At 46.2% G+C, this 26,103-nt stretch overlaps 1 protein-coding gene across 3 annotated transcripts in view; it reads right to left on the reverse strand.

Annotated features, from left to right (window-relative positions):
- Positions 1-9,962: 9,962 nt before the first annotated feature.
- The window catches only part of DACT1 (dishevelled binding antagonist of beta catenin 1), a 63,454-nt gene continuing 47,313 nt past the window's right edge, over positions 9,963-26,103 (reverse strand). For all 3 annotated transcript variants that reach the window (XM_088674275.1, XM_060271155.2, XM_088674270.1), the window contains exons 2-4: positions 17,482-17,614; positions 15,547-15,702; positions 9,963-13,732 (exon numbers count right to left, since the gene is read on the reverse strand). In XM_088674275.1, coding sequence (XP_088530401.1) covers positions 11,898-13,732; positions 15,547-15,702; positions 17,482-17,614 — 2,124 coding nt within the window. In that variant the 3' untranslated portion in view covers positions 9,963-11,897. The remainder of the gene's footprint in view (positions 13,733-15,546; positions 15,703-17,481; positions 17,615-26,103) is intronic.

The raw sequence follows: 26,103 nt of genomic DNA on the forward strand, positions 1-26,103 counted from the left end.
CCACTTAAAAGAATCCCGGCTTCCCCCAAATAATTCTGCTATTTGCAGCCTAGATGTCTCTACAGATCTCCTGTTGCAAACCCCTTTGCCAAATTTATTCTGGCTTTTGTCCTCCTTTCTTTTTTAAACTCTACTGGTTTCTTTCTTCCCTTCCTAGCCTACTAATCCAGAGGATGGAATTCATTTTTGGGGAGGGGGATTTAATTTTTCCCCCTTTCCCTTTTTGCTCTGATCTCCCACCCCTTCAGAAACCTCCATAACATAAAGTTATTTGTTGATGTATGCTCCAAAAATGGAAGCACGAAGAAGTAACAACGAAAGAAGAGTGGTAGGTGAAGATGACGGACTTTGCAGAACTGGCAAAGCTGACAGGAAAAATCTGAAACCAGCAGGATCAAATATTCCAAAAGGACTGGAGTAAATTTATACTATATTTGAAAGATTATTGTAAGCAATTAACATCACTGGCAGGGTTGTCTGAAGACTTGTAATGAGAAATTTTCTACCTTTCTATGTTTATTTAAATTTTGAGTCATTTCGTAATGAATGCAATTTGAATTGGAAAACGTGTTATATATATATATATATATATATATATATATATATATATATATATATATATATAATTCTGGGAGCTGTTATTGCTGCTGAGGGACCCCTGACTGTTAGGTCCAGTCGTGACCGACTCTGGGGTTGCACGCTCATCTCGCATTATTGGCCGAGGGAGCCGGCATATAGCTTCCAGGTCATGTGGCCAGCATGACTAAGCCGCTTCTGGCGAACCAGAGCAGCACATGGAAAGGCCGTTTACCTTCCCGCCAGAGTGGTACCTATTTATCTACTTGCACTTTGACATGCTTTCGAACTGCTAGGTTGGCAGGAGCTGGGACAGAGCAACGGGAGCTCACCCCGTCGCGGGGATTCGAACCGCCGACCTGATCGGCAAACCCTAGTCTCTGTGGTTTAACCCACAGCGCCACCCATGTCCCTTGAGGGTTGTTAGGAGACTCCCATTCCTCTCACATAACTACAATTCTCAGAGTTTGCAAGTTGTAGCTCTGTGAGGGGAATGGGGTTTCCTAACAAAGTGGTCCTTGTATTCTCTTCCACAACACTTTCTACCAGAAATCCTTTTAAATTCAGATTCCAGGGATTATACCTGTGGACCTGAAGATTTTTCCTGGACTTCAGCTCCCTCCATCCCTGGTTGTTCACCCAAGTGATTTAAGGTGGAGTTCCTGTGCATTCAGTTTTTTCCTTCTCATGTGCCATCACTATATATGCATATTGCTCGGATTGTGTCTTTACAAAGCCTTGCACGCTATTGGGGAGCACCATGGATAAATAATTCCCTATATTTTCAGTGTTCAGGATACAAGTGCCAATCATTATAGATATCAACAGCTGTGGAAGCACCAGCAGATTTGCAGAAGTGCAGAAATCTTTAGGGAAGAACTCTACATAGGGGACGCTCCTTAAAACATCCCGTTGAAGATGATCGATCACACATTGCTGACTGACTTGGGCAGGGTTCAGGGAGGGCATATCCCGAGCAGAAGTAAACCACACTGCAACATTGTGTTGCAGCTCCCACTGATAAAACAAGGCAGCTTCAGCATCACTTGCAAAATCACCCTTAGTGACATGTGAATTTATGATCTTGTAAATACTATGTTCCTGTGAATGATGTACATAGAAAGCTTCTGAAGAATTACAGGTGAAACTCGGAAAATTAGAATATCATCGAAAAGTGCATTTATTTCAGTAATGCAACTTAAAAGGTGAAACCAATATATGAGATAGATGCATGACGTGCAAAGCAAGATATGTCAAGCCTTTATTTGTTGTAATTGTAATTACCGGGTATTTGTCGTTAGGCGAGTCAATTATAAATGGAATGTAATTAATGAAATGTAATAGCGATGTTTATTTTTGTATTGTTGTAACTATTTGTTTTATTACTGTGGAATTTCCAAAAGAAAGCACTTGTAAACATTAAAAGAAAAAGGAAAAATAAGAAGTTGCATTACTGAAATAAATGCACTTTTCAACGATATTCTAATTTTCCGAGTTTCGCCTGTAGTGTCTGAAATTGCTTGGTCTCCTAACCCACCACTTTCTAAATTTGTAATCCTGTTGGCAGAGACTAGCACTTTTTACAGTCCTCATACAGTGCCCACAAAACTTTAGGCATCTGATTAATAATAATTTCCACGATATCCCCAACTTTCAATATTTCTATGAAAAGCCAGCCTTACCAAATCTCTGCGGAAGCCGATTTTGGGACACAATTCTGATGCTTCTTTTTCTCCTTCTTTAAAAGGACGTCCCACCTTGAAAAGCCTCAGAAACTCATTACTAAATGGAAGATAAGATCAACAAATTCCGCTAACTACCCTAAAAGTACTTAGCAGGGATGTTGCTACTGCTGTCGGCCAATCATTCACCTTTTTTTATGATGGGGAGATTTCACTCCTCCTGTCTCCTTATCGAAAAGGCCATTCCTTAAGCTGCCCGGCTTAAGGTGTCTTTAAAGGAGGGCTCAGCCATTTGACAAGGGGGATAAGATGCGATCACACTGCAATTAGTTGGGATCATTGGAAAATTCCTGTTTTTATAACTCTTCTTTCCGGTTACAAGGGCAGTAGTTCTTTGTGGCAACGCCTGCAATTCCTCTTTGCAGAAGATAAAACTGGGAATTCCTGTCCATTGCCGACAGAGTTGGTGGTGCAATTAGAAATATCTGGAGGAGCGTGCGAAGTAGATTACGGAACAAAAGGAAGTTCTCCTTCACAGAGCACATAGTTAAACTGGGGGATTTGCTCCCAGAAGATTTAAACCAGCTTGGATGGCTTTAAAAGACAAATTCATGGAGGATCAGCCTTATCAGTGGCTACAAGCCATGATGGCCGTGTTCTCCCTTCACTGTCAGAGGCAGTATGTTTCCAAGAACCTGTTTCTGGGAGTCATAGGTGGGAACTGTTTATTTAATTTGAAATGGCCCATGGTTTCCCTGCTCCACAACAACCCTGTGAGGTAGGTTGGGAGGCAGCAGTGGCCATATCACCCAAGGAACTTCATAGCCACAAACCCCAGTGGCTACGTTCTAACTGTCTGAGGCAGTAGGAGTCCGAATGCCCATTGCAGGAAGGGAGAGGGCTCTTGTGCTCAGGTGAGGCTTGTGAGCTTCCCATTGGGGCTTCTGGTTGGTCACTGTGAAAACAGGATGCTGGACTAGGGGGACCCCTGGCCTAATCCAGGTGCCAGGCTCTTTCTACATTCTAACAAATCTTGGCCACAACATGCTTGAGAAGACGCCCTAAGGGGTTGGGTAGTTTACTTAAGAGGGAGGAAAGGAAGGAAGCCTAAGAGTTTTAATCTTCATCCTTGGAGGTTTATAAGCAGAGGCTAGATGGCCACCCGTCATGGATGCTTGAGCTGAGAATCCTGCATTGCAGTGGGCAGGACTGGGTCAGTGTTTCCCAAACTTGGATCTCCAACTGTTTTTGGACTACAGTTCCCATCATCCCTGGCCACTGGTCCCACTAGCTAGGGATGATGGGAGTTGTAGTCCAAAAATTTAATTTGTGAGTTTTGCTTCATGCATTCAAACATGTTTAGAATCATAGAATCGTAGAGTTGGAAGAGACCACAAGGGCCATCCAGTCCAACCCCCTGCCAAGCAGGAAACACCATAAAAGCATTCTTGGCATATGCCTGTCAAGCCTCTGCTTAAAGACCTCCAAAGAAGGAAACCCCACCACACTCCCTGGTAGCAAATTCCACTGCCGAACAGCTCTTACTGTCAGGAAGTTCTTCCTAATGTTTAGGTGGAATCTTCTTTCTTGTAGTTTGAATCCATTCCTCCGTGTACGCTTCTCTGGAGCAGCAGAAAACCTTTCACCCTCCTCTATATGACATCCTTTTATATATTTGAACATGGCTATCATATCACCCCTTAACCTTCTCTTTTCCAGGCTAAACATCCCCAGCTCCCTAAGCCGTTCCTCCCTAAGCCATTTCATTCCCTTTTTGTGGTGGGTTTAGAAAACAAACTCCTAAAAGATATTGGGAAACAGGGTAGACTGGATTTTGAATGACACGTGTTCTCTTTATGTCTTGTCGTCAATGTCCTGTATATTTATTGTATGTTTTATTTTTTAAAAAAACAACTTTAAAAATGGAACAGAAATGGACTCACTCATCCCTAGTATTTACTAATCTTAAAACCAACAAGGAAGGGTCCATAGCATCATAACATTCCACCAAGGCAGGTCTGGAGAACCTGTAGTCCTCTAGAGGTTGTTGGGACTTCAGCTCCCATCAATTCCTAACAGCATGGCTGCCAGGAACAGGTGCCAGCAGGTCAGCAATAACTCACATGGAGTATGTTAAGTCTTTATTAGAAGAAACAAGATCTGCTCAGGGGAACCTGGTCCAATGAACACAGCAACTCTTCTCAGTAGATCTTGCCTCTATGAGGCAGTTGTGGAGAGGGAAGGTCCCCGCTTTCCCACAGTTGCCCTAGTCTCCTCTTGTCCTGGGTCCTTCCTAAGCAATCTGAGACTACACTGACATACATGGCTCTGCTCATCCTTCTTCATCCCTCTTCTGGTTCTGGAAGACCAGGTGGGAGGGGAGCTTGTCACAGCAGGAGCGGGAGACCCCTTGGCTTCTTTGCTAGCCTGACTCATCTCTGTCTCCTGACACACACACACCCTCCTCTCATGCCTCTGATTCTGGACTGCTCTCTGCCACAGCCTCTTCCTGCTCACTAAACCCTGTTGCCTCTTTAGCTTCCTCCAGTCTTCTCCCTCCCTAGCTGGCGCCTCCCATCAATCCTCTGTGTCCAACCAGTCCATCTGTCTATAGCAAAGGACAACAGGAGTTGTAGTTCAGCACTTTTTAAAAGTGCGGTTGTAGATCAAAAGCATCACATGTAACACAGGCTTAAAAGACAACTGTTTATTACAGCATATTGATGCATTATATTAATTTACAAAGCGATATGATTTTTATATAGCTGTAAAACTCAGCTGCTTATTGGACAATGACTGAAATATCAACATGACAGACGTTCATGCTCACAACATGCATATTTGTGTGTGTTTTAAGAAAGTGAATATGATACAATATACTACTTTTTTTAAAAAAAAAAACCAAACCTTTCTTGGTTTCCCCCAGAGTCCACAGGGTGGGAAATCAAGAATACTGAATACTGGGTATAGTTCTGGCTGCCGCATCTCAAAAAGGATATTGCGGAACTGGAAGAAGGATCAGAAATGTTCAAGGGGATGCAGCAAAAAGTTGCAGTGTGTGTGTGTGTGTGAGAGAGAGAGAGAGAGAGAGAGAGAGAGAGAGAGAGAGAGAAGGGGGTGTTAGTTTATGAAAAACAAGGCAAGGAAAGGGGTGAGCATGTTAAGAGGATTATAAAATTATAGATGGCATGAAGTAGAAATAAAGTTTTTCTCCCTTTACTGAACCCAAGGTTATCAAATAAAGCCAATTGATCCCCATCTGCACTATGCATTTAAAGCATTATCATACCACTTTAAACAGTCATGAATTCCCGCAAAGAATCATAGGAACTACTGTATGGCTTGTTGAGTTACTAGGAGATCCCGTTCCCCTCACATGGCTACAATTTCTAGAGCAATTTAACATCCAATCCCTCTTCCGAAAGCACCATTAACAAAAGGGATGGCTAGTGGGAGCATTTGGGAACTGTAGTTCTTCAAAGAGCAGAGCGGTCCTCTAGCAATTCTCGACCATCCTTAACAAACTACAGTTCCCAAGATGCTTAGGTGGAAGCCATGACTATCTAAAGAGGTATGAGACCGCTTTATAAGTTGACAGCGCCTAACCAGAGTCCAGGGTAGAAGACTTCTTCACGCAGCACAGAATAAATAATGGAATTTGCAACCAAACGTGGCGATAGCCAACTTAGGGCCGCTTTAAAAGGGGATTAGACAAATCCATGGAGGGTAAGGCTATTGATGGCTAACTAGTCAGGGTGCCGTGATACTACCTCAAGAACCAGAGACACCACGCCACCGAATGCCACGTCTCAGGGGAAGAAACCAAGAGCTTTGAGCTCATGTCCTTCTCGTTGGCTTCCCAAAAGAGGCCTCTGGTTGGCCACTGTGAGAAACAGGTAGAAGGTGGCTTGTTGGATGTGAACCTGCAGAGCTCTTTACATGTCCTTTAAGACATGAAGTAGACCGGGCCTGCACAGCATAATCTTGAGCCACAAATGTGGCTTGGAAAGAACCGGCGACCCCCTGACTGCACCACACTTTAAGCTACGGGATAGAAAGCCCAGGAACATATTAACCAGAGAAGCACAAGGCTGGATGAAGCACCATGGGACAGAACACAAAGCCCATAATCCCTACTCAAACTGAAGTTCGGACTGGACTGCAAACACCAGGTCTTTTTGTTAGGACACACATCAAACTCATTCCTTCTGCAGCGTCCATTCAGTCTTCCTGAGAGATTGCAAATCTCCGTGTTTCGCAGCCGCCTAATGCCCTTATCTGAAGCACTGCCTCATAATATCGCCAAGGTTGTTCCCTTCCACATGACACAAGGGCAGAGGCTTCTATTTCAACAGCAGGGGATTTTTTTGTTTATTCTTAGCAGTTAGCCAGAGCCGGTGAGCAGAAAGGGTGGAAGGTGTTCAGCCAATGTGGCCCTTCAGGTCTTTCTGCCTGGCCCCTGGGACTCAGCCCCACTCACCTCAGCCTGACCATTTCACAGAATCATAGACTTGTAGAGTTGGAAGGGACTCTATGGGTCATCTAGTCCAACCCCCTGCAATGCAGGAATCTCAACTAAACTGTCTGCTTCCTCCTCCTTACTCTGCCCTTGTAAGACTCAGCAGGGAGGGCAAAGATAGTAGTGGGCTCAGCCTACCACACATTATAGATCTGCCATCTGCTGGGCTCCCCACTTTCTGCCCTACCTGCTGTTCCTGACCCCCCCACAGCACCAAGCTCCCCGCTGCCTCTCCTGGCGAGTGGCAGCAGCCCCACAGGAGGGGAGCCAGGTGGGCCCTGCAGTGCAAACCAACCTCCGATTGAATGTACGCTACCTTACGAAAGGTAAGAACCAACTCCCTGTTGCTCCGCCCACTTCCCCTCTGGCTCCGCCCACCTCTTCCGCAAGGCTGTCTAGGAGAGCTTACTTCTCATAGTACATCAGGGGTAAAAACAGCCTATGGAAGCAGAGAAGCAGAGATGCCTATGGGGGCTATAAACTTTCACAGCCTTCCAAGACTTGGTTCAGGCCAAGGAGAGGGGACTGTCGCTCGGTGGTACAAGCCCATGTTTTGTGCGCAGAAATATCTCTGGTTCAATCCCCATCATCTCTGGGTAGGGCTGGGAGCATACTTGTGTTCCCCACAGAGCTGCTGGCAAGCCCTTGTAGGCCAGAGGGAACCCACATGGTACCCTCCAACTATCGATTCCCAACATCTCCGTCCATTTTCCACGCTAGCAGTTTTGGCTGGCAGGAGTTCAGCAAGACCATTGGCCTTGGCAGAAGAGAGCTTCGCAACTGTGGCTCTCCAGGGTTTCAGACATGGGTCTCTCCTCACCTTACCTGGTGATGCTAAGGGCTGCACCTGCGACTTCAGCTTGGAAGGCAGATGTTCTGCCACTCAGCTACAGTCCCCCCCCCTGAGTTGTTACAGCCAGGCAATGCACATGGATCACTCTGAACAGCTACATCTAAAAGGCTTCTTCCCAACCTATCGGCTGAAACTACGAAGGTTTAGGGGAAGAAGAGACCAGGGTGGTTTTTGTGCAAAAGGCCTGCAAATTCAGTTCTGATACAAACATACTTTCCTGGACTAAGCAGGTACATCCCATTTATCTGCATTTCTGTCTCCTGGCCACTACTTATCTCTGCTCGGGGTTCTAGTAAAAAACAAGATGCTTCTTTTAAGCATCTTCTCCAATCTGGCAATTATTATTATTATTATTATTATTATTATTATTATTATTATTATTATTATTAAGTCCTTTTTTATTTAACCTCCCCCCTCCCCCACAAACCTCCCTACTTAGCCTTAACAATTAACAATAAACCCACTTGGACATTTTGACATTCCCAATTATCTGTTTAGGTGGTTTTGGAATACAAATAAAATCTGCACGTATTAAAATCTTGCACGTTGATACTGAACATTACAGAATCTAAGTTGCACGTGTATTATTTTGGTTTTTTTTAGTATGCCGATATTGTTGAAGTTCAAAACATGTGAAAATCGGTTTGCAATTGGAAACACTGGATTTCAGAATCCAGACCCTTTACTGAATTTCAAGATCTGTGCAATATTTTGTTTCAGTGCCTCATTTGGTGTTTGGAACACAACTTCCAGGTCTTGAGTCTCAGCTGTGAACACTAGAGCTTGTTCTTAAAACAAGGCTAATAATAATAATAATAATAATAATAATAATAATAATAATAACAATAATAAAAAAATTAATAATAATAATAATAATAATAAAGCATTTAAGAGGCCATGCTCTTGAGATTCCATCTAGCAAATTCTGCTACAGGAAACATTGGGCACTGTGCCCAACCACAGCCAATGAGGTTTTCTGAACCAGGGACGGAAGACTGTGGTGGACCACCTATTCAATATCTGCGGCTTGCAGGGATTTTTAACAAAAATACAAGGCTACGTGCACCTAAGTTTCTGCTATCAAGCAAGAGTGCTTACTTGAGTGCTTACCGGTACATGGGCAAAACTGATGCTGGAACTGGGAAGGGATGGGAAGAGACCAATAGCTCAGAGCTAGAACATGTGCAGAAGGGTCTCAGATCCAGCCCCCAGTATCTCAAGGACGTCACTTAGCCATGTTCAGAAAGAGGCCCACCTTTGGACTCTGAAGAACTCTTGCTAGCCAGACACTGGGTTAGTTGGACGTGTCCCCCTTAAGGCAAATTCATATTTCCACAGCTTAATGGCAGAGCACCTGAAGGTCCCAGGTTCAATCCCCAGGATCTCCAGGTAGATGGATGAGAGGTGGTGGCATGAACAACCTCTAGACAATGCTGGGCCAGATTGACAAATATTCTGATCTGGGATAAGGCAGCCTCCTACAAGATCCTAAAAACGAATTCGAGTTTTATTTTAAAAAATTAAAAACTACATCCAGACAACTCTAGGGATTCTGTTTGGAAAAAAAGAAAGGAAAGGGGGGGGGAGAGACCGCAGGAGAAGGAAGTCGAGTTGCCCCTGCTCAAAAAAAGCCCCCCGTCTTTTTTACATGTGTGTGTTGCATGCATGTCAATGGTGTGTTTCTGTCTCTGTAATAAGAGGTAGAGAAGCAACCTTTCTGTATGAAACGAGGATGTTTAGAAGCCAAAGTAAGGGTCAGCATAGGATCCAGATGTCCTTCGACCCATCCCCCGTGTAGGAGAGAAATCAACGCTCGCTGCAGACATTTTTTCCACTCCACTATGCACTTGAAGCCAACACAGATGAAAAAGTGGTGGTACTGTTCCTTTGTTAAAAACTAGCACAGTGGGTTTTGCCACTCAAAAGGCACTAGTATCCAACAAAAAAGTTGGGAGGTTCAAGTAACATCATTTAAGCAGTCCGTCGAGATTTAAATATGTGCATTTAAGGAACTCAAAACAACAGCATTCTGGGAAAATATTTACAAGAAGCACCTTGTTTCGTGTAAGTAGCGAGAGGCGCGCCTGAGCGCATAGACGCTCGGCACATCTGCATGAGATCGTCGTTTTGGCATATTAGCACACATCCGGGAAGGAGGGAAGCAGCACCAGAAACTAGGGTGGGTAGAAGTTCTGCATAGAGAAAGGCTTTGCTCATCTTTCTGCTACAGCATGCTTGTAAATAGCCACTTGCCCGGTCGCCTAGGGAGAGTCGTCGTCACCATCAGGCGACCAAGCAAGAAAGCTTTTGAAAAGTAGAAGAGAGCTTGCTCTTTCCACACTACTCTCTCCTGCAAGGCTTGCAAAATGCATGTGACCGACACAGGCGTGTGTAGTCTGGCGGGAGAGTAAATGTTTTGTGAGCTAGGCACCTGCCCTCTTTGCAAAGCTGTTGTTTACTTTATTTATTTATTAAATCTGTTTACTGCCCTTCATCTGAAGGTCTCAGGGTGGTCTCTCTCTCTCAGGAAGGGCCTTGGGATGTACCAGAAGGGGCAGGTACCGTAACAAGGCTGATTGCCACAGAGCAAGTTCCATGTTATGTTAAACGCATAATTTGCCATTCCCATTGTTATTAATATTATTTAAATAAACAGCTCCTGCAAAAGGGGGGGGTACTAATCAGGATCAGGACCGCAATGAGCAGATTGTGATCCCACTCTGAAACTCCCCCCCCTTCCCATGCCAAACAATAGCTTCTTGCGGGGAGCGGGCAGGGGAATTTTCAGCAGCACAGAAGGAAAGGGTTAACTGCTCACCTCCCTGTCCATCACAGTCCCAATCCTGATTCTCCCCTGTCCCAATGGCTGGCTATTTGGTGTTTAAAAAGTAATAACCACACAGCACCACTCTTTGCATTCCGCAGGATATATTGCTTGCTCCCTTGGTATCTCAATAAAAAGCTACTAACATCCCTTCGATGTTCTTCAAAGACTGGAGAGGCAGCCTTGGAAGCGCGAAGCATCTACCTGCAAGCAGATTTGGCAAGCAGCATCCTGTTTTGGTGTTTCGAGCAGGCAACTGGCATGCAAGCCCACAAGGACATCTAATGGCCCCAGCTTAGCATTTCAAAAAGAAGCCAAGAGGAGCTGCTCTCGCTTGCAAGTCTTTCCGGGCTGCTCTTGGTGCAAGTGGACAAACCTTGAGCGTAAGATGACCAAGGAGAGGTCAACTTGACTGTTGGGCACGTGGTCACAGGGGAGACAGTCTCCTGCAAAGCCTCACAGGGGACCAGTTTTTCCCAGCTGCCTTGAAGCACCCTGCTGCCCAGGACCCTCATGAGACAAAGGGGCTGCTCAAGTATTCTTGCCCTCTCTTAACGTTTTTGTAGGGAATGCTCTTTGCCTGCCGGAAACACAGATGCGCATGGGTTTTAATACTGCCGAAACGTTTTGAATTTGCATCGTTCGCATTTGCTCCATGTTGTGCTTGCATTATTGCCTTTGCATGCATCTGTTTGTTCTTGGGGGCACTTTTGGCTGGCAGGGAGCATGTATACGCAAACAGCAACGGGACGCAACATGGCTGCCTCTCTGGAGGGTGGCACGGGCTGAGCGCTTTGCTGCTCTCAGCAAAGGGCCCTGCGCCTTCCAGCAGCGAAGCCACAAGATGCCCGGATGAATTCTCCGCTGGGGTGCCTCTTGCAAGGGAAGACCTCCCCACCCCCACCCTGAAAAGTGCATTTTTCTCTTGAAGCTGGCTTGTGTTGCTTCTGTGCCCTGAATAAGTGTGCCCAAGACACGTCAGAAACTCCCAAATGCAGACATACCCTCACATCACGCTTCCCCTACCTTTTAAACCTCCAAACGTTTTGGACTACAACTCCCATGAGCCTTGACCACTGCAGTTCCCCTGAACCCCAACCTCTGCAATTCCCATGATTCCCAACCACTGGAGCTCCCCTGATCCCCGGGCACTGCAGTTCCCCTGAACCCCGACCGCTGCAACTCTCATGACCCCCCCCCCAAACTGCAGCAATAAAACTGCTAGCACATTTGCAAAGCTAAGACCTTCCAAATCCACAATTCTATGGTTCTCTGTTGGCAGCAGCTGAAGGAACTTGTAATCAAAGACATTTGGAGGTCGCCAACTTCGGGAAGGCTGTCTTCCCACACACACACACACACACACACACACACACACACACACTTCCCCCAGTAGGTATGTCAGTCACGACTGCTGCCATCTTCATCTCCTAGCTATGCATTTCAGACAGTAGTCATCAATTTGAGAGAGCCGGACCGAAAGCGGAGGATCTTCTTCTTGAGGTTGTGTGAGGCTTTAATCTTGACGAAGGCTTTGGCTGTGTTTTCGTGGAGCTCGGAAGCGGCGGCGACCGCTTGGATGGGGAGCGTCTGGACAAACTGGGACCAGATGAGCCCCCCGCTCTCATCCGAGTCGCTGGTCGTCGTGCTCTCGCCCACAAACTCCACCTCGCTCAGGCTGGACTCGCTGTCCCCAAAGCAGTTCGTGGTGTAGTTGCTCCTCTCGTCCTCGCTGGTGTCCACCACCGTCGAGTGGAAGAGCGACTCACACTCCGCCGAATACTCCGAGTCACTCGCAACGTAGGCGTAGGGGCTGGCGTATGGGTGGGGAGGAGCCTGAGGGTAGGCCCCGAGGCCTTCCCTCCGGTTCCTCCTCGCCCTCCTCAGGGCTTCTTCATAGGAGACCTCGGCCGACAGCTTCCAGCGGCGGTAGTCAGCCCTCTTGTGCTTCGGTTTCGCCACCACCGGCTCCCGGCTGTGCGGCCTAACCGCCGACTTGAGGACGCCGGGAGGCCGACTCAGGAGGGTGGCCTCCGGCGGCAAGTGGCCGCTTTTCTTCCCTCTCGCGGCCGCCTTCTTCGGCTTCTTATTTGTATCCAGGTCGTCGGGGAAGCGGCACTTCTTGCCGGAGGGCTTGGCCTTCTCCCTGCCGGCCTGCGGCACGTTTTCCAGCACGGTGACGAGGTGGGACCTGTGCTTCACCAAGGAGCTTTTGAGTATCCTGACGCTCCGGCTGCCCTTGTGAAGCCTGACAGTCTGCGGCTCAGCCGGAATGTATTTGGCGTTCACCAGCAGGCCTTCCTCCAGGCCCTGAGAGGACGACCCGTCGCTCTTGAAATCCAGCGGAGGCCTGGTTTCCTGAGGCGGCAAAACACTGTGGACCGCTTGCGCCCCGCTGCTTTTCAACAGGGTCTTTCTGGGCAGCTGGAGGGTTTTGCTTTCCTTCGGGAGCGTTGTGTGTTGGGAAGGGCTCTCCGCAAAAATCTGGCCACTTTCCTTGGGGACATCGCCCTTGCTTGCAACCGGACACTGCGGCGGCTCTGGAGGTTTGACGTTCCTCGCCGCATGCTGGCTTTGAAGTTCGTGGTTAGCATTTGGTGGAAAGACCGCAGGCGGAGGAATCTTTTTACTCTCCGGGTGCTCAGTTTCTCTCGAATTCTGCTTCAGAGGAGAGAAGGCGCTGCTGTCAAGCGGTGTGCTAGCTCTGCTGGAATGGGGGAAAACCTGGTTTGGGTTCTTGAGAGGAGCGGCCAAACTGCTGCTTGCAACCCCAGGCGCTTGCCGGACACACAGGCTACCGTGCCTCAAAATCCCTTTGGCGGGGTCTGCATTCAGATTCGTCCTCAGTTTGTTAGTCCGCACCGAAGGGGTCTTTCTTTGCACAAGGCTCAAGATGTAGCCGTCTATTTTCCTGCTGGCTGGGGGACAGGACTCAGGAGGAGAGCTATGCGGGAGGCAGGAGGGGCCCACTTTCGCAGAGTCGTGTTCAGGTCCCACGCAAAGGTCCCCAACATGGTGCTCCCCCTCTTCCCTCGGGGGGTTGTCTGTCGTCGGCAAAAGGAACATGGGACTCTGCACCGCGACGGCGTGTAAAGGGCTAGGGTAGCGGTAGACGTCGTTCCCGTTTTTCGACACCAGGTCACACTGGTATTTTGGGTGCACGTCTGAAACCACCTCAAGGGAATTAGAGTGCAGTGTGGACAGCACTCGGCAGGCCATCCCCACCGACGGGTCTTCTTGCTGGTTCCCTTTGTTATATTCCAGCCAGCCGATGAGATCTGAAAGGAAGGAGTGGGGGAAAGTGAGGAAATATTCCAGCGTCAAAGGAAACAACAATATCCACGGGTGGTAAATAGGCTGAGAAATTTTAACCTTCCAAAAACCAAAGTTTTTGGAATCCATATCCAGAAATGCTCAAAGACAGAGTTTCCTGTAGAATTCAGATTTCCTGACAGACTATCAAACCTTTATTAGGCATTTTACAAATAGAACGCGAGAAAAAGAATCACATACAAAAGTATTTAAAATGCATACAAAGATGCAACAGTAAACTGCATACACTAATTGTATGTGTGTGTGTGTATATATATACAGTAGTGCCTCGCTTAACGAATGCCCTGTGTAACGAAATTTCCGCTTAACGAAAGGATTTTTCGAGCGGAGGTTGCCTCGCTAGACGAATTAATTTTATGAAAAATTTGTCTAGTGAATCACGGTTTCCCATAGGAATGCATTGAAATTCAATTAATGTGTTCCTATGGGCAAAAAAAAAAATTTCAAAAAAAATTCCATGCATTCCTATGGGATTCGCTAGACGAATTTTTCGTTATAAGAAAAGACCCGTGGAATGAATTAAATTCGTCTAGCGAGGCACCACTGTGTATATATATATACACAGGTATATATATATATATATGAAACCTGAGATTTCTTCCTATTAAACTACTCATAATGCTACAGAAACATGGATTTCTCCCATAAAACAACAACCACCACCTCAACAAATACTAGATCTTAAATATTGCTCCTCTGGTCATGGCACGGCTCCCCTGTCTGCATTTTCTTTAAATGTTTCTGGAGATATGAATGTTCCCGCCAAAACTCAAACCTTAAAAGCTGGAAACGGAGTTAACTTTCAGCAAGGTTTCGCTGGCCTCGGTCCAGTATACCTGAAGGAGCGTCTCCGCCTTCATCGCTCTGCCCGGACACTGAGGTCCAGTACCGAGGGCCTTCTGGCGGTTCCCCCGCTGCGAGAAGCCAAGTTGCAGGGAACCAGGCAGAGGGCCTTCTCGGTAGTGGCACCCGCCCTGTGGAACGCCCTCCCATCAGATGTCAAAGAGAAAAACAGCTACCAGATTTTTAGAAGACATCTGAAGGCTTTTAATGTTTAATCGATTATTTTATTTTATCCTTCTGTTGTAAGCCAACCAGTGTGCCTGGGGAAACTCAGCCAGATGGGCGGGGTATAAATAATATATTATTATCATTGGCCCAGTATACCTGAAGGAGCGTCTCCACCCCCGTCGTTCACTGAGGTCCAGCTCTGAGGGCCTTCTGGCGGTTCCCTCCCTGTGAGAAGTGAGGTTACAGGGAACCAGGCAGAGGGCCTTCTCGGTAGTGGCGCCTGCCCTGTGGAACGCCCTCCCGTCAGATGTCAAGGAAAATAAACAACTATCTGACTTTTAGAAGACATCTGACTTCACTGCTTAGTGAAGTTTTTAATGTTTGATGTTTTATTGTGTTTTTAATATTCTGTTGGGAGCTGCCCAGAGTGGCTGGAGAGGCCCGGCCAGATGGGTGGGGTATAAATAATAAGTTGTTGTTGTTGTTGTTGAGCACACCTGTATGGCTCTTATTTGGAGAAACAAGTCTGCTGTATCAGTAGGCTGGATCCCCAAAGTCCGGGTGTGACCCTGCTTGACCCAGCAGCCCCCATGGATGGAACCAAAAGTTGTCCCACAAACAACCTCCACTCCCACATGGCTCACTTCCTGCATTCACTTAAAGAATGCAGAGCTGAATGGGGAAAGGTTCGCGGGGCGCAAGCCGTCCCTGTAGCCACTCCAAGGAATCCCCCCGCCCTTTCCCGTACCTTCAGATTTGGGCCGTCCATCAGAGCCACTCTGGGATGTGTCCAAAGGGCTGCAGAAACAGGTGCTGGAGTGGCAGCTGGACAAACACTCGCTGAAAACAGAGTTGGACGAGTTGGAGAGCGACCCTGAGGCCCCGTCGCTCAGCTCATAGAAGCCTGATTTTTTAAAAAACACAAGAAATCCTATCAATCATGCGACAGCTAATTGATAGAAAAAGCCAAGGCTGGAAAGTAAACATATAACATACGTTACGTAATACACTTTACAGCCATGTGAATGAATGAATGAATCTTTATTTGCGTCAGCCATCGGCCATAGCAATAAAACAACAGTATGATATACAAAGAATAGAAATAAAAAGTAAATTATATAAAATACATTTCAGGGTTGTGAATCAATAGTAAAATAGTGGATCTTATTCTGATTGCCCCAGCTAAAAACCTTGCCACCTCTGCTGTCACCTGCTCATCTTGATCTGCCAAGAGAAAGGACACTGGGGCAGCGGTTGGGCGACCCGGAATGGACAACAAAAGAGGGGTGATATAATCTCATCCCTCAAGTTCCAGACTCACGAGACATGTCCATTTTGCCCCCTGACAGTAGGTTCCCCCCCTAAAAGTTCTTTTCTTACACTAATGCAAGACTGGTAGACATCGTAACTGAAGCCAGAGTTTGCTATTTGTTTCTGGAAGTGAGAATATACCACTGTACTTCAGCTTCGCAGCTGCAGTTATAAACCAAGGCTGAAATGAACACTGGCAAATATTTGAAATGTGTGGGCCAAAAAATTGCCGCATTTCCCCACAATGCAACACTGTGAGAAGCCATGTCCACTTGATGGCCTTCTCTGCACAAAGCCCTCTGCATGCACAGGTGGAAAAGGAATCAATTCAACTTTGGAACTCCCTGCCTATTGACATTAAACAGCCGCCTTCACTGTTCTCTTTTTGGTGCCTGCTTAAAACATTTTTTTGCTGAAACTAGTCGATCAAGACCTGCAGGCGCTGATGTGTTTGCATCTTTTTAGCTGTTGATTTCAATCATGTGTAAATGATTTCAATCATCTGGTTTTATTGATAATCCTGATATTTCTCACAAACTGCTTAGATGTTTCTCTACAATCAAGCAGGATGTGGATTTTGTTAAATAAAATAATCATAATCATGACTACTAATAATGACATTCTAGAGCTGCAAAATCTAGAGCTGTTGGCATTTAACTCCCGGTAAATTAGCAAAAATGTATAAAACAGGGTCAAATTATGTTGGAAACGTAAGGAAAAAGAAGGCACCTTTTATTATATGCGGTGGACATGTAAGGTAGTAAAAGAATTTTGGGAAATGATTTATAATGAGTTGGGGAAAAACATTTTAAATAACTTTTTCTTTTTTAAAAAACCTGAAGCTTTTCTTTTAGGAATCCTAGGTGCCGAAATCCGAAGGGAGAAGAAAAAATACTATTTATGTATGTGACCACGGCTGCGCATATGTTATTGGCCCAGAGATGGAAAGAAGATAAAAGTCCCTACCAGAGAAGAATGGCAGATTAAATTGATGGATTATGCAGAATTAGCAAAAATGACCAGAAGAATCAGAACAGTGACCTTGGATAGCTCAGTTGGTTAAAGAGCTGTGCTATTAACGCAAAGGTTGCAGGTTCGATTCCCCGTATGGGACAGCTGCATATTCCTGCATTGGAGGGGGTTGGACTAGATGAGCCTCAGGATCCCGTCCAACTCTGCAATTCTATGATTCCCATAAAAGGAACCTTGCTGGGTCAGGCCAATGGCCCATCTCATCCAGCTTCCTGTTCTCACAGTGGCCAACCAGTTGCCCCAATGTGAAACATGCACGCAAGACCTGACCACGAGAGCAATCTCCCCTCCTGTGGTTCCAGAAACAATTCTTTCAATAACAGCTCTGGTTCATTCCTACCTGAGCTGGGGCGGCTGTCCGTCTCGAGCTGCTCGTCGGCCGTTTTCTCAACATCCAGCCTCAGGTCGCTGATCTGCTTGTCCAGTTCTTGCAACTGGTTTAACAAACCCGCGTCCCTCCGCCGCAGGCAATTCTAAAGAGCAAGAAAAAGAAAAGGAGACTCCTAAGCGATAATGCGCTGCAATAGCAGAGATCCGCAAACTTAGGACTGGGCTTGGTACTTTGCTTCAGGGACACAAGTGTCAGGCTTCGGGGAATCGGCTTCCTCCCCTGTGGCAGTAAACAAACGATCAAACAAAAGTAACTTCTTACCAGTTAGAATCTTTAATTATCAGAGTGTGAGAACAAAGAACACGGTCTCCTAGAAATGGCAGTGCTCCCAATTAAGGCTTACACCCACTCTGTCCCTATTAATCTACGTCACTCCTATGCCTTGTAACCTGAGCTTGCACCCTCTGCGCTTTCTGTTCTAACACCTTCCAAGCTCTCCATGTTGTTGGAGAAGGGGGTTGGATGCTGTCCAGCATCTCTCTTCTAGTGTTTCTTCTGCTAGCTGTTCCCCATCCAGTACTTCCCAGCTTCTGCCTTCTGAACTATGTCCTTCTGCAAACTACTCTTCTAAATCTATGCTGTCCTCCTGCTCCTGGGAAGATTCAGGAGCAGGAGCGGGGGGGGGGGGGGCCTCCCACCATTCATCCTCAGTTCAGCCCTCCTCAGCACGGCCCCTGACACCAAGCCAGGCCTGGTCTTCCTCAAACCTTCCCTTCCCATCACACACCTGGGATTTTTTTGTTTACAGGTGCAGCGTGGCCATTGTTCGAGGCCTGTGGTACAGTCCTACTCATGATGCTGCCCTCTAAAATTCCACACACCTTACTGACCAGGAAGGGGAGTGTTTCCCCTTCATCCCACCCATGATGTTGTATCCCATCCAATGCCTTTTTGAAAAGAAACACCTCCTTTGCCCCTTGATCCTGGAAGCTTTATTATAATTAGTATGTTAAAGAATGTTATTACCCCACCTGTCAAAAGTGGCCTGTGGAGGATGCGCCAGTTTTGGACCCAGTCAAACCCAGTTTCCTAACTGGATTCTCGTTGTACTCCCCACCGCACCGGGCACGTCAACAGAATCGGGGCCCTGTGTGTTTTATCCAATACCCAGGGTCTGAACATGTCATGCTACGAATGTGTTTTATAATGCAGGCATTGAGTTATAACCTTGGTTGCAATCTATATATGCTTATAAGCATGCAAGTATAGAGAGCTGGATCAATGTTAAAAAGGGGATAAAGGCACACAGTAATTTTCTTCTCTATCCTCAGTTACACAAACACATTATTTTCTCAAAATAACAAGAGCGTAAGCAAATTTGCAAAGGTGTTCTTGATGCAAACTGCTATAAAGAATGTATTTAGAATACGATCATTAACCTCCGGGTCAGAGCAATCAGTTTTCCTGCTGAATCTCATAATTATATCTCTCCATCATCTTGCCTCTCTGTCTACATTGCTTTGTACACATCAATGTTTTCCTGCATTTCCTCTGAAGAAGAAAAAATGTTACTCCTCCAAACAGGGAACGGTGGAAAATTCATTAACTTATCAGGTCTGATCTGATGACAAAAAAAAATGTCAACGCCTTTGCTTGCGGGATGTTGTCATTCAGGTTCCACACAACTAAAATCAGCTAGCAGTCTCAGGCCATTTCTATGCCACTGTGAATAGATCCAGCATGTGGCTTAGTGGTTAAGAGTGTTGGACGAGGACCTGGGAGGCCGCGGGTTCGAATCCCCACTCAGTCACATGAAGCTCACTAGACAACACTGGGCCAGTTACTGTCTCTCAGCCTAACCTAATAATTTAATAATAATAAGTTTATTATTTATATCCCACCCATCTGGTTGGGTTGTCCCAGCCACTCTGGGTGGCTTCCAACACATATAAAAACACAACAAAACACCAAACATTAAAAACTTTCTGATACAGGGCTGCCTTCAGATGTCTTCTAAAAGGTGTGTAGCTCTTTATTTCCTTGACATCTGATGGGAGGGCGTTCTACAGGGTGGGTGCCACTACCGAGAAGGCCCTCTGCCTGGTTCCCTGTAACCTCACTTCTCGCAGTGAGGGAAGCCCAAAGGTTTCTAGAAGATAGAAAATCTTCTTAAGAAAATTACTGCTGGCTGGCTGTTTGGGGAGAGGGATGGAGCGAATGCGCGAGGAGGGGAAATGCAATGGCTGGAATCCTGAACAGCAGCATTCCATGCTGCAAAATTTGGTTGCAGTTGCTATTAATATTATGCCAAATGACGCTTTCCAGAGTCAAAGGCACAAAAGAGCTAAATTAAGACTGAAAGGGAACTTTGCGATACAAAGCATCATGCAAAACGAAGACCTGAATATGTTAGATTTCCCAGACTTGAGTTTCTTTTGTAGGCTATTGGCAAGGCAGGTCTATTGCCTCTCTAATGATGCCAAAATTTCCTTTCTAGTAGTGCCAGTGTCCACTCCAGCAGGCATAACACCAGGATTACGTGACGGGCAGAGAACTTTGGCAAATCCCACACAACATTGCTGATGCTTCGTCTAACTGGACTAGGAAGGCAACCAAACTCTTGCTTACTCCAGTAGCCCAAGTCCCAAGATTTGGTGCTTTCTCCGGGACTCCCCAGCTAATAGGATTACGTGGTCATGTTCTCAAATCCGATTAGGGTGGCCCTTTCTAAGTAAACAGACAACTGGGTGGGAATCTGAGGAACTGAGGCAGACAGTGGTGACAAGAGATGAAGTTCTAGGCCAGGGGTTCCCAACAAAATTTTCTCAAGGACCCCTCATCAAGCCGCTATTGTGACAAGGACCCCCATTAATTCCTAATCCTAAAATTAAAAAGTGAGAGCCAAATTAAGAGTCTTTTTATATTTTATATTTATATGTTTTTTTTACAGTTACAGCAGAGTACTCCATCAGTATACAGTTAGTTTTAATTTTCAGTTCTTAATGACATAAGTTAAATCTGTCCTTTGAGTCCATTATTTCTGAAATATTAGGTTCCAAACTTGAAACTTTCACTCTGAAATCCGACCGCATGTCGAGCCGATTCCTATATTTGTTTTTCATGAAACACATGGAAGAAAACGCTTGCTTTGTTTACAAACACTACTGTTTTGCAAAGAGGCAGCGCGCGCCAGGGAGGAGGGAGGGGAATGGAGAAGACAGGGTACCTGCGCAGTAGCGCACAAATGAAGCCGACGCGCGCAAAGCATCTTGGGGAGGTGAGCGTTAGTAGAATGTGCACGCTGCCTCTTTGCAAAACAGACTCTGCGCTAAACTCTGCTCATGCAGGAAGCGGCCCAAACAAAAAATCTGTTATCATACGAAATATATTTAATATTTTTTTTATTCTAATAGCATCTTGCGGACCCCTCTGGCATAGCTCGCGGACCCCTGGGGGTCCGCGGACCACCTGTTGGGAACCACTGTTCTAGGCCAAACAGACCAAACAAAAGCTGACAAAACGCTGGGTCCAGATAGCTTCTACTCAAGAGTCCTCAAAGAACTCAACTGTGGAAATTGATGCTTTTCTAACAAAATATGCAACTCGTCCCTCAGATCAGCCTCCACACCTGAGGACTGGAAAGTACCCAATGTAACACTAATTTTAAAAAAAGGGATCCAGAGGGAAATGACAGGCTAGCTAGCTTAATGTCCATCCTGGGAAAACTGATGGGATGGGGAGGATTGGCAAAGATTTTTTAAAAAAGCCAAGCATATGGAAGAACAAGCCTTGCTGAAGCAGAGCCAGCATGGCTTCTGCAAGGAGAAGTCCTGTCTCACAAACCTATTAAGAGTTCATTGACAGTGTCAACAACCAAGTGAAGATGCCTGGATGCCAGGATGGTGCCTGACGTCTCCACCATCTGGAGGTACATGCCTGGGAGAGCGGTGAACAATGTTATAGTTATTTTCTGTAGCTTGTCTTCACTTACCCCACACACAGTTGTGAAGAATATTCTTATGTTATGAATACTTTTAAGTTATCATCAAAGCTCTTAACCTACCTCAAGGTTGTCACCTGAACTAGCCAGATGTTTAACTGATAATCCATCTCAGCCAGGCCATCGTTTGAAAAATAAGACTTTAGAGCCATATTGCCCCAAAACAGCAACTTGACACCCCGTTTTTGTGACTGTAACCTTGGTTTAACGAGCCACTTGGCGCCTAGCTTGTATATCATGGGTCATCGTGAAGGCTAGTCCTGGCCTTCAACAGAAACTACTGGAGAGAAACTACTGGGTGACGCTGAGCCTGCCACACCCTCTCAGTCTAAAGCAGCGTTTCTCAACCACTGTTCCGTGGCACACTAGTGTGCCGCGAGACGCTGGCTGGTGTGCCACGACGTGCGGCGACGAGAAGGGCGATTTGCATTGTCACGTGCCTGGCGGCCACCAATACACGGCGCTGACCCGCCGGAAAGCAATATTTCTCCTCCTCTTTCCCAAAGCTCAGTGCAAACGAGCCTGGCGGCCGCCAATACACAACACTGACCCACTGGAAAGCAATATTTGGGAAGTGTTTCTTACAGTCATAATTATAATATAGGGCGGCACAGAGTTAAATTTTTTAACTTTTTTAATGGTGGTGTGCCTCGTGATTTTTTTCACGGAACAAGTGTGCCGTGGCCCAAAAAAGGTTGAGAAACACTGGTCTAAAGCACCTCACAGGGTTGTTGTGAGAATAGGAAGTACAGTATGGAGAACCGAGCACACCACTTTAAGCTCCTTGGATATAAAGGCAAATAATAAATAAATAAAGGCTCAAATAAAGGTCATGCTAGCTGGAGCTTGTAAGAGTCCAACAACATCTTGAGAGCCAGGAGTTCCCCATCTCTGAGATAATGCACCTTGATTCACTACATGACAGGGGGTTGGACTAGAGGGTCCCTTCCAACTCTACGATTCTCTGATGTGCATTAGCACAAAGCACATCCATGTGTTATGTCCCCCTTCCCCCACAGGCACACACCACGCCCAGCTGCTGCTCGCGAGATTCATTTCCCGGGAGTTCCAGATGGCTGGTCTGACTGTGAGCCATCCATCAGGCTCCTGTCGATGAGACAGGGCTCTTCAAAGTCCTCTGGCATCTATCTGCCTGCTGTCACTTATGCAGCACAGTCAACATATGAAGAGCTTTGCAGGATCCCTTAAGCAAAAGAGGCAGGTCTCTGCCTGCAAAGAGCTTACATTTGTCTGAGAAGACCACCAGGGGGAGAGGCCTCTTTGTAGCGTCTTCACCACATGCTGAAGACAATACTCTTTACTCTAGGCCTTTTGATAGTTGTTTTGCAGGACCCACCTCCTTTGTTCGAAATTCGCCAGGGGCATTTTGCACCTGGCTATCCGCCACTTGCGACCAAGTGAAGACTCCTGAGTGCCAGGATCGTGCCTGACATCTCCACCATCTGAGGATCACTGGATCTGGACTGCTTTCTCACACTAATACCCCATCCTGTAGAACTCTGTCCGTTATCTTTTATCTGCACAATCGGAATGAATTTCAGGAACCAAAATGCCTTTTTCCCCTGTACAGCCTGAGCAGCAGCAGTGAAAAATGTTATAGCTAACTGTTGTCACTTGTCTTCGCTTGCCCCACTCCACTGCCCTGCTCACAGTTGTGAAGAATATTCTTAGTTATGAACGGTCTGTGTCAACATTAAGAAAAAGAGGCAGGAATTGGCCAAATATATTTGTGGGCTGTCCATGGATCAAGTGACTTTCCTTCTTTAAGTTCTCAAAAGTTCTTAGCCTAGAGCTCAAGGGCTCAAGGTCGTCGTCTGAACTAGCCAGATGTCCAACGAAGAAAAAATAAGACTTTAGAGCCGTCTTGCCCCCAAATGGCAAGTAGATATTCCGTTTGGGCCACTGTAACCTTGGTTTCAGCAGCCATTTGGTGCCTAGCAGATATATCTGAGTTTCTAACACTGAATTCATCATGCGAAAGGCTGGACTAGATGAATCCCAAACCGGAATTAAGATTGCCGGAAGAAATATCAACAAGCTCAGATATGCAGATGACACAACGTGGATGGCAGAAATTGAGGAGGAATTAAAGTACCTTTTAATGAGGGTGAAAGAGGAGAGTGCAAAATATGGTCTGAAGTTCAACATCAAAAAAAACCAAGATCACGGCCACTGGTCCCATCACCTCCTGGCAAATAGAAGGGGAAGAAATGGAGGCAGTGAGAGATTTTACTTTCTTGGGCTCCTTGATCACTGCAGATGGTGACAGCAGTCACGAAATTAAAAGACGCCTGCTTCTTGGGAGAAAAGCAATGACAAATCTAGACAGCATCTTAAAAAGCAGAGACATCACCTTGCCGACAAAGGTCCATATAGTTAAAGCTATGGTTTTCCCAGTAGTGATGTATGGAAGTGAGAGCTGGACCATAAAGAAGGCTGATGGCCGAAGAATTGATGCTTTTGAATTATGGTGCTGGAGGAGACTCTTGAGAGTCCCATGGACTGCAAGAAGATCAAACCTATCCATTCTGAAGGAAATCAGCCCTAAGTGCTCACTGGAAGGACAGATCCTGAAGCTGAGGCTCCAATACTTTGGCCACCTCATGAGAAGAGAAGAATCCTTGGGAAAGCCCCTGATGTTGGGAAAGATTGAAGGCACTAGGAGAAGGGGACGACAGAGGACAAGATGGTTGGACAGTGTTCTCGAAGCTACGAACATGAGTTTGACCAAACTGCGGGAGGCAGTGCAAGACAGGAGTGCCTGGCGTGCTCTGGTCCATGGGGTCACGAAGAGTCGGACATGACTAAATGACTAAACAACAACAACAAACTGGTTCTGTTTCATCTGTTTTTTTGCAAACTGCGATACAGTCAAACCTTGGTTCCCGAATGCCTCCGTTATCGTATGTTTCAGCTCCAGAACGCCGAAAACCTGGAAGTAAATGCTCTGGTTTTTGGCACCTGAACATCGGGCTTCTGGTTTATGGCACCCATGAGAGCATCACATTTGTTAATGAGGCTTCCTTGTCACTTCTGGGCAGGAAGAAGGGCAGCCCCTTTCTGTGCAAAAAGCAACTGACTGGAGCGGGTACAAAACGGAGGCCAAGCTGATCAGAGCAGCCTGGCAGGCAGGACAAGGAGAAAAAGTATAGAGGTGAATCACAGAATCAAAAGATGAAGCGAAACACCATCAGTTGAAGCTGTTGTGCTGGCTGTCTATCTCCTGCCAGGCCAGATTCAAGGTGGGCAAGGCTCAAAGAGGTGTTTCTTATTTTAAAAGTCCAAGGAGATTCCGACTAAATATCAGGAAAAACTTTGGGACAGTAAGAGCTGTTTGACAGTGGAACAGTCTCCCTCAGGAGGTTGTGGATTCTCCTCCCTTGGAGGTTTTTAAGCAGAGGCTAGATGGCCACCCGTCACAGATGCTTAATTGAGATTCCTGCATTGCAGGGGGTTGGACTAGATGACTCTTGGAGGCCCTTCCAACTCTACAATTCTACAATTTTATTAAACAACTTGGGAATAGGCTACTGGAGAGACTGACCTCCTGGTGGCACCAACAGTTTCCATTGTTCACTTTGTGTCCACCAGAAGCAGGGCCTTCTGTGTGGTGGCCCCTTTCATTCATTCACTACCATTAGTAATGAATCAACAATCCACTCATTTAGATGCACACTGAAGACATCTAGCATCTCTATCTCTCTATCTATCTATCATCATCTAGTTAGCTAGCAATCCATCCAAGCCTTTCCGAATAGCATTTCAATCCTGTAGTGTTGAATTGATCCTGTAGTATCAAATTGAATATTTTCAAGCATGCAGCGTCACTGTCCTCTTTTTGGCACCTCCTAAAAATATTCCTGTTCAGACAAGCATACCCAGATGCTCATAAAGTTGAGGCAACTTTAATCTGTTTCAGTATTCTATATCTTGTATGTTTTAAAGTATGGTTGTGAGTCCACTCCACCCCCCTCGATTTTATTATTTTTCCTTTAATATATACATTAAAATAAATGGAAAGAGACTGAGTGAGGCTAGGCCCGCTTTTCTCAACCTAACTCCCTCCAAAGTCTGCCGAACAGCAGCTCCCATTGGTCATACTGACTGGGATTCCAACAATGTAAGGTTCTGCACTTTGGCAAAAAGAACCAGCCGCAAAAATAGAAGATTAGCCTTTTTTGCTGCTGCATCAAACTGTTGGCTCATGTTCAGTTTGTGGTCCACCAAGACCCCTAGATCCTTTTCACATCTACTTACTGCTGGTAAGCCCGGCGGCTTCCAAAGAGGATCAGACCCGCTCATGCAGGATACTGCTGTCAATGGCTACCAGTTACAAGGGCGACGTTGTGCCACCACTGCAGGAAGAAGCATTCCTCTGATTGCCAGCTGCTCGAATGCGCAGTTGGGCCGAAGGGCAGTTGTGCTCAGGTCCAGCTTATGGGCTTCTCATAAGCATCAGGCTGACCATCGCGAAAATAGGATGCCGGACTAGGTGGGCCCCTGGCGTCATCCAGCAGGTTCTTCTGATGTCCTATCCCAGTTCCATCTGCCTTTGAAGGACAGGATACAGGACCTGTAGTCTATTGCTTGCCCACAACTCTGATTCCTTC

This window comes from Zootoca vivipara, chromosome 1, assembly GCF_965207765.1.
Source record: "Zootoca vivipara chromosome 1, rZooViv2.hap1.1, whole genome shotgun sequence".
NCBI lineage: Eukaryota > Metazoa > Chordata > Lepidosauria > Squamata > Lacertidae > Zootoca > Zootoca vivipara.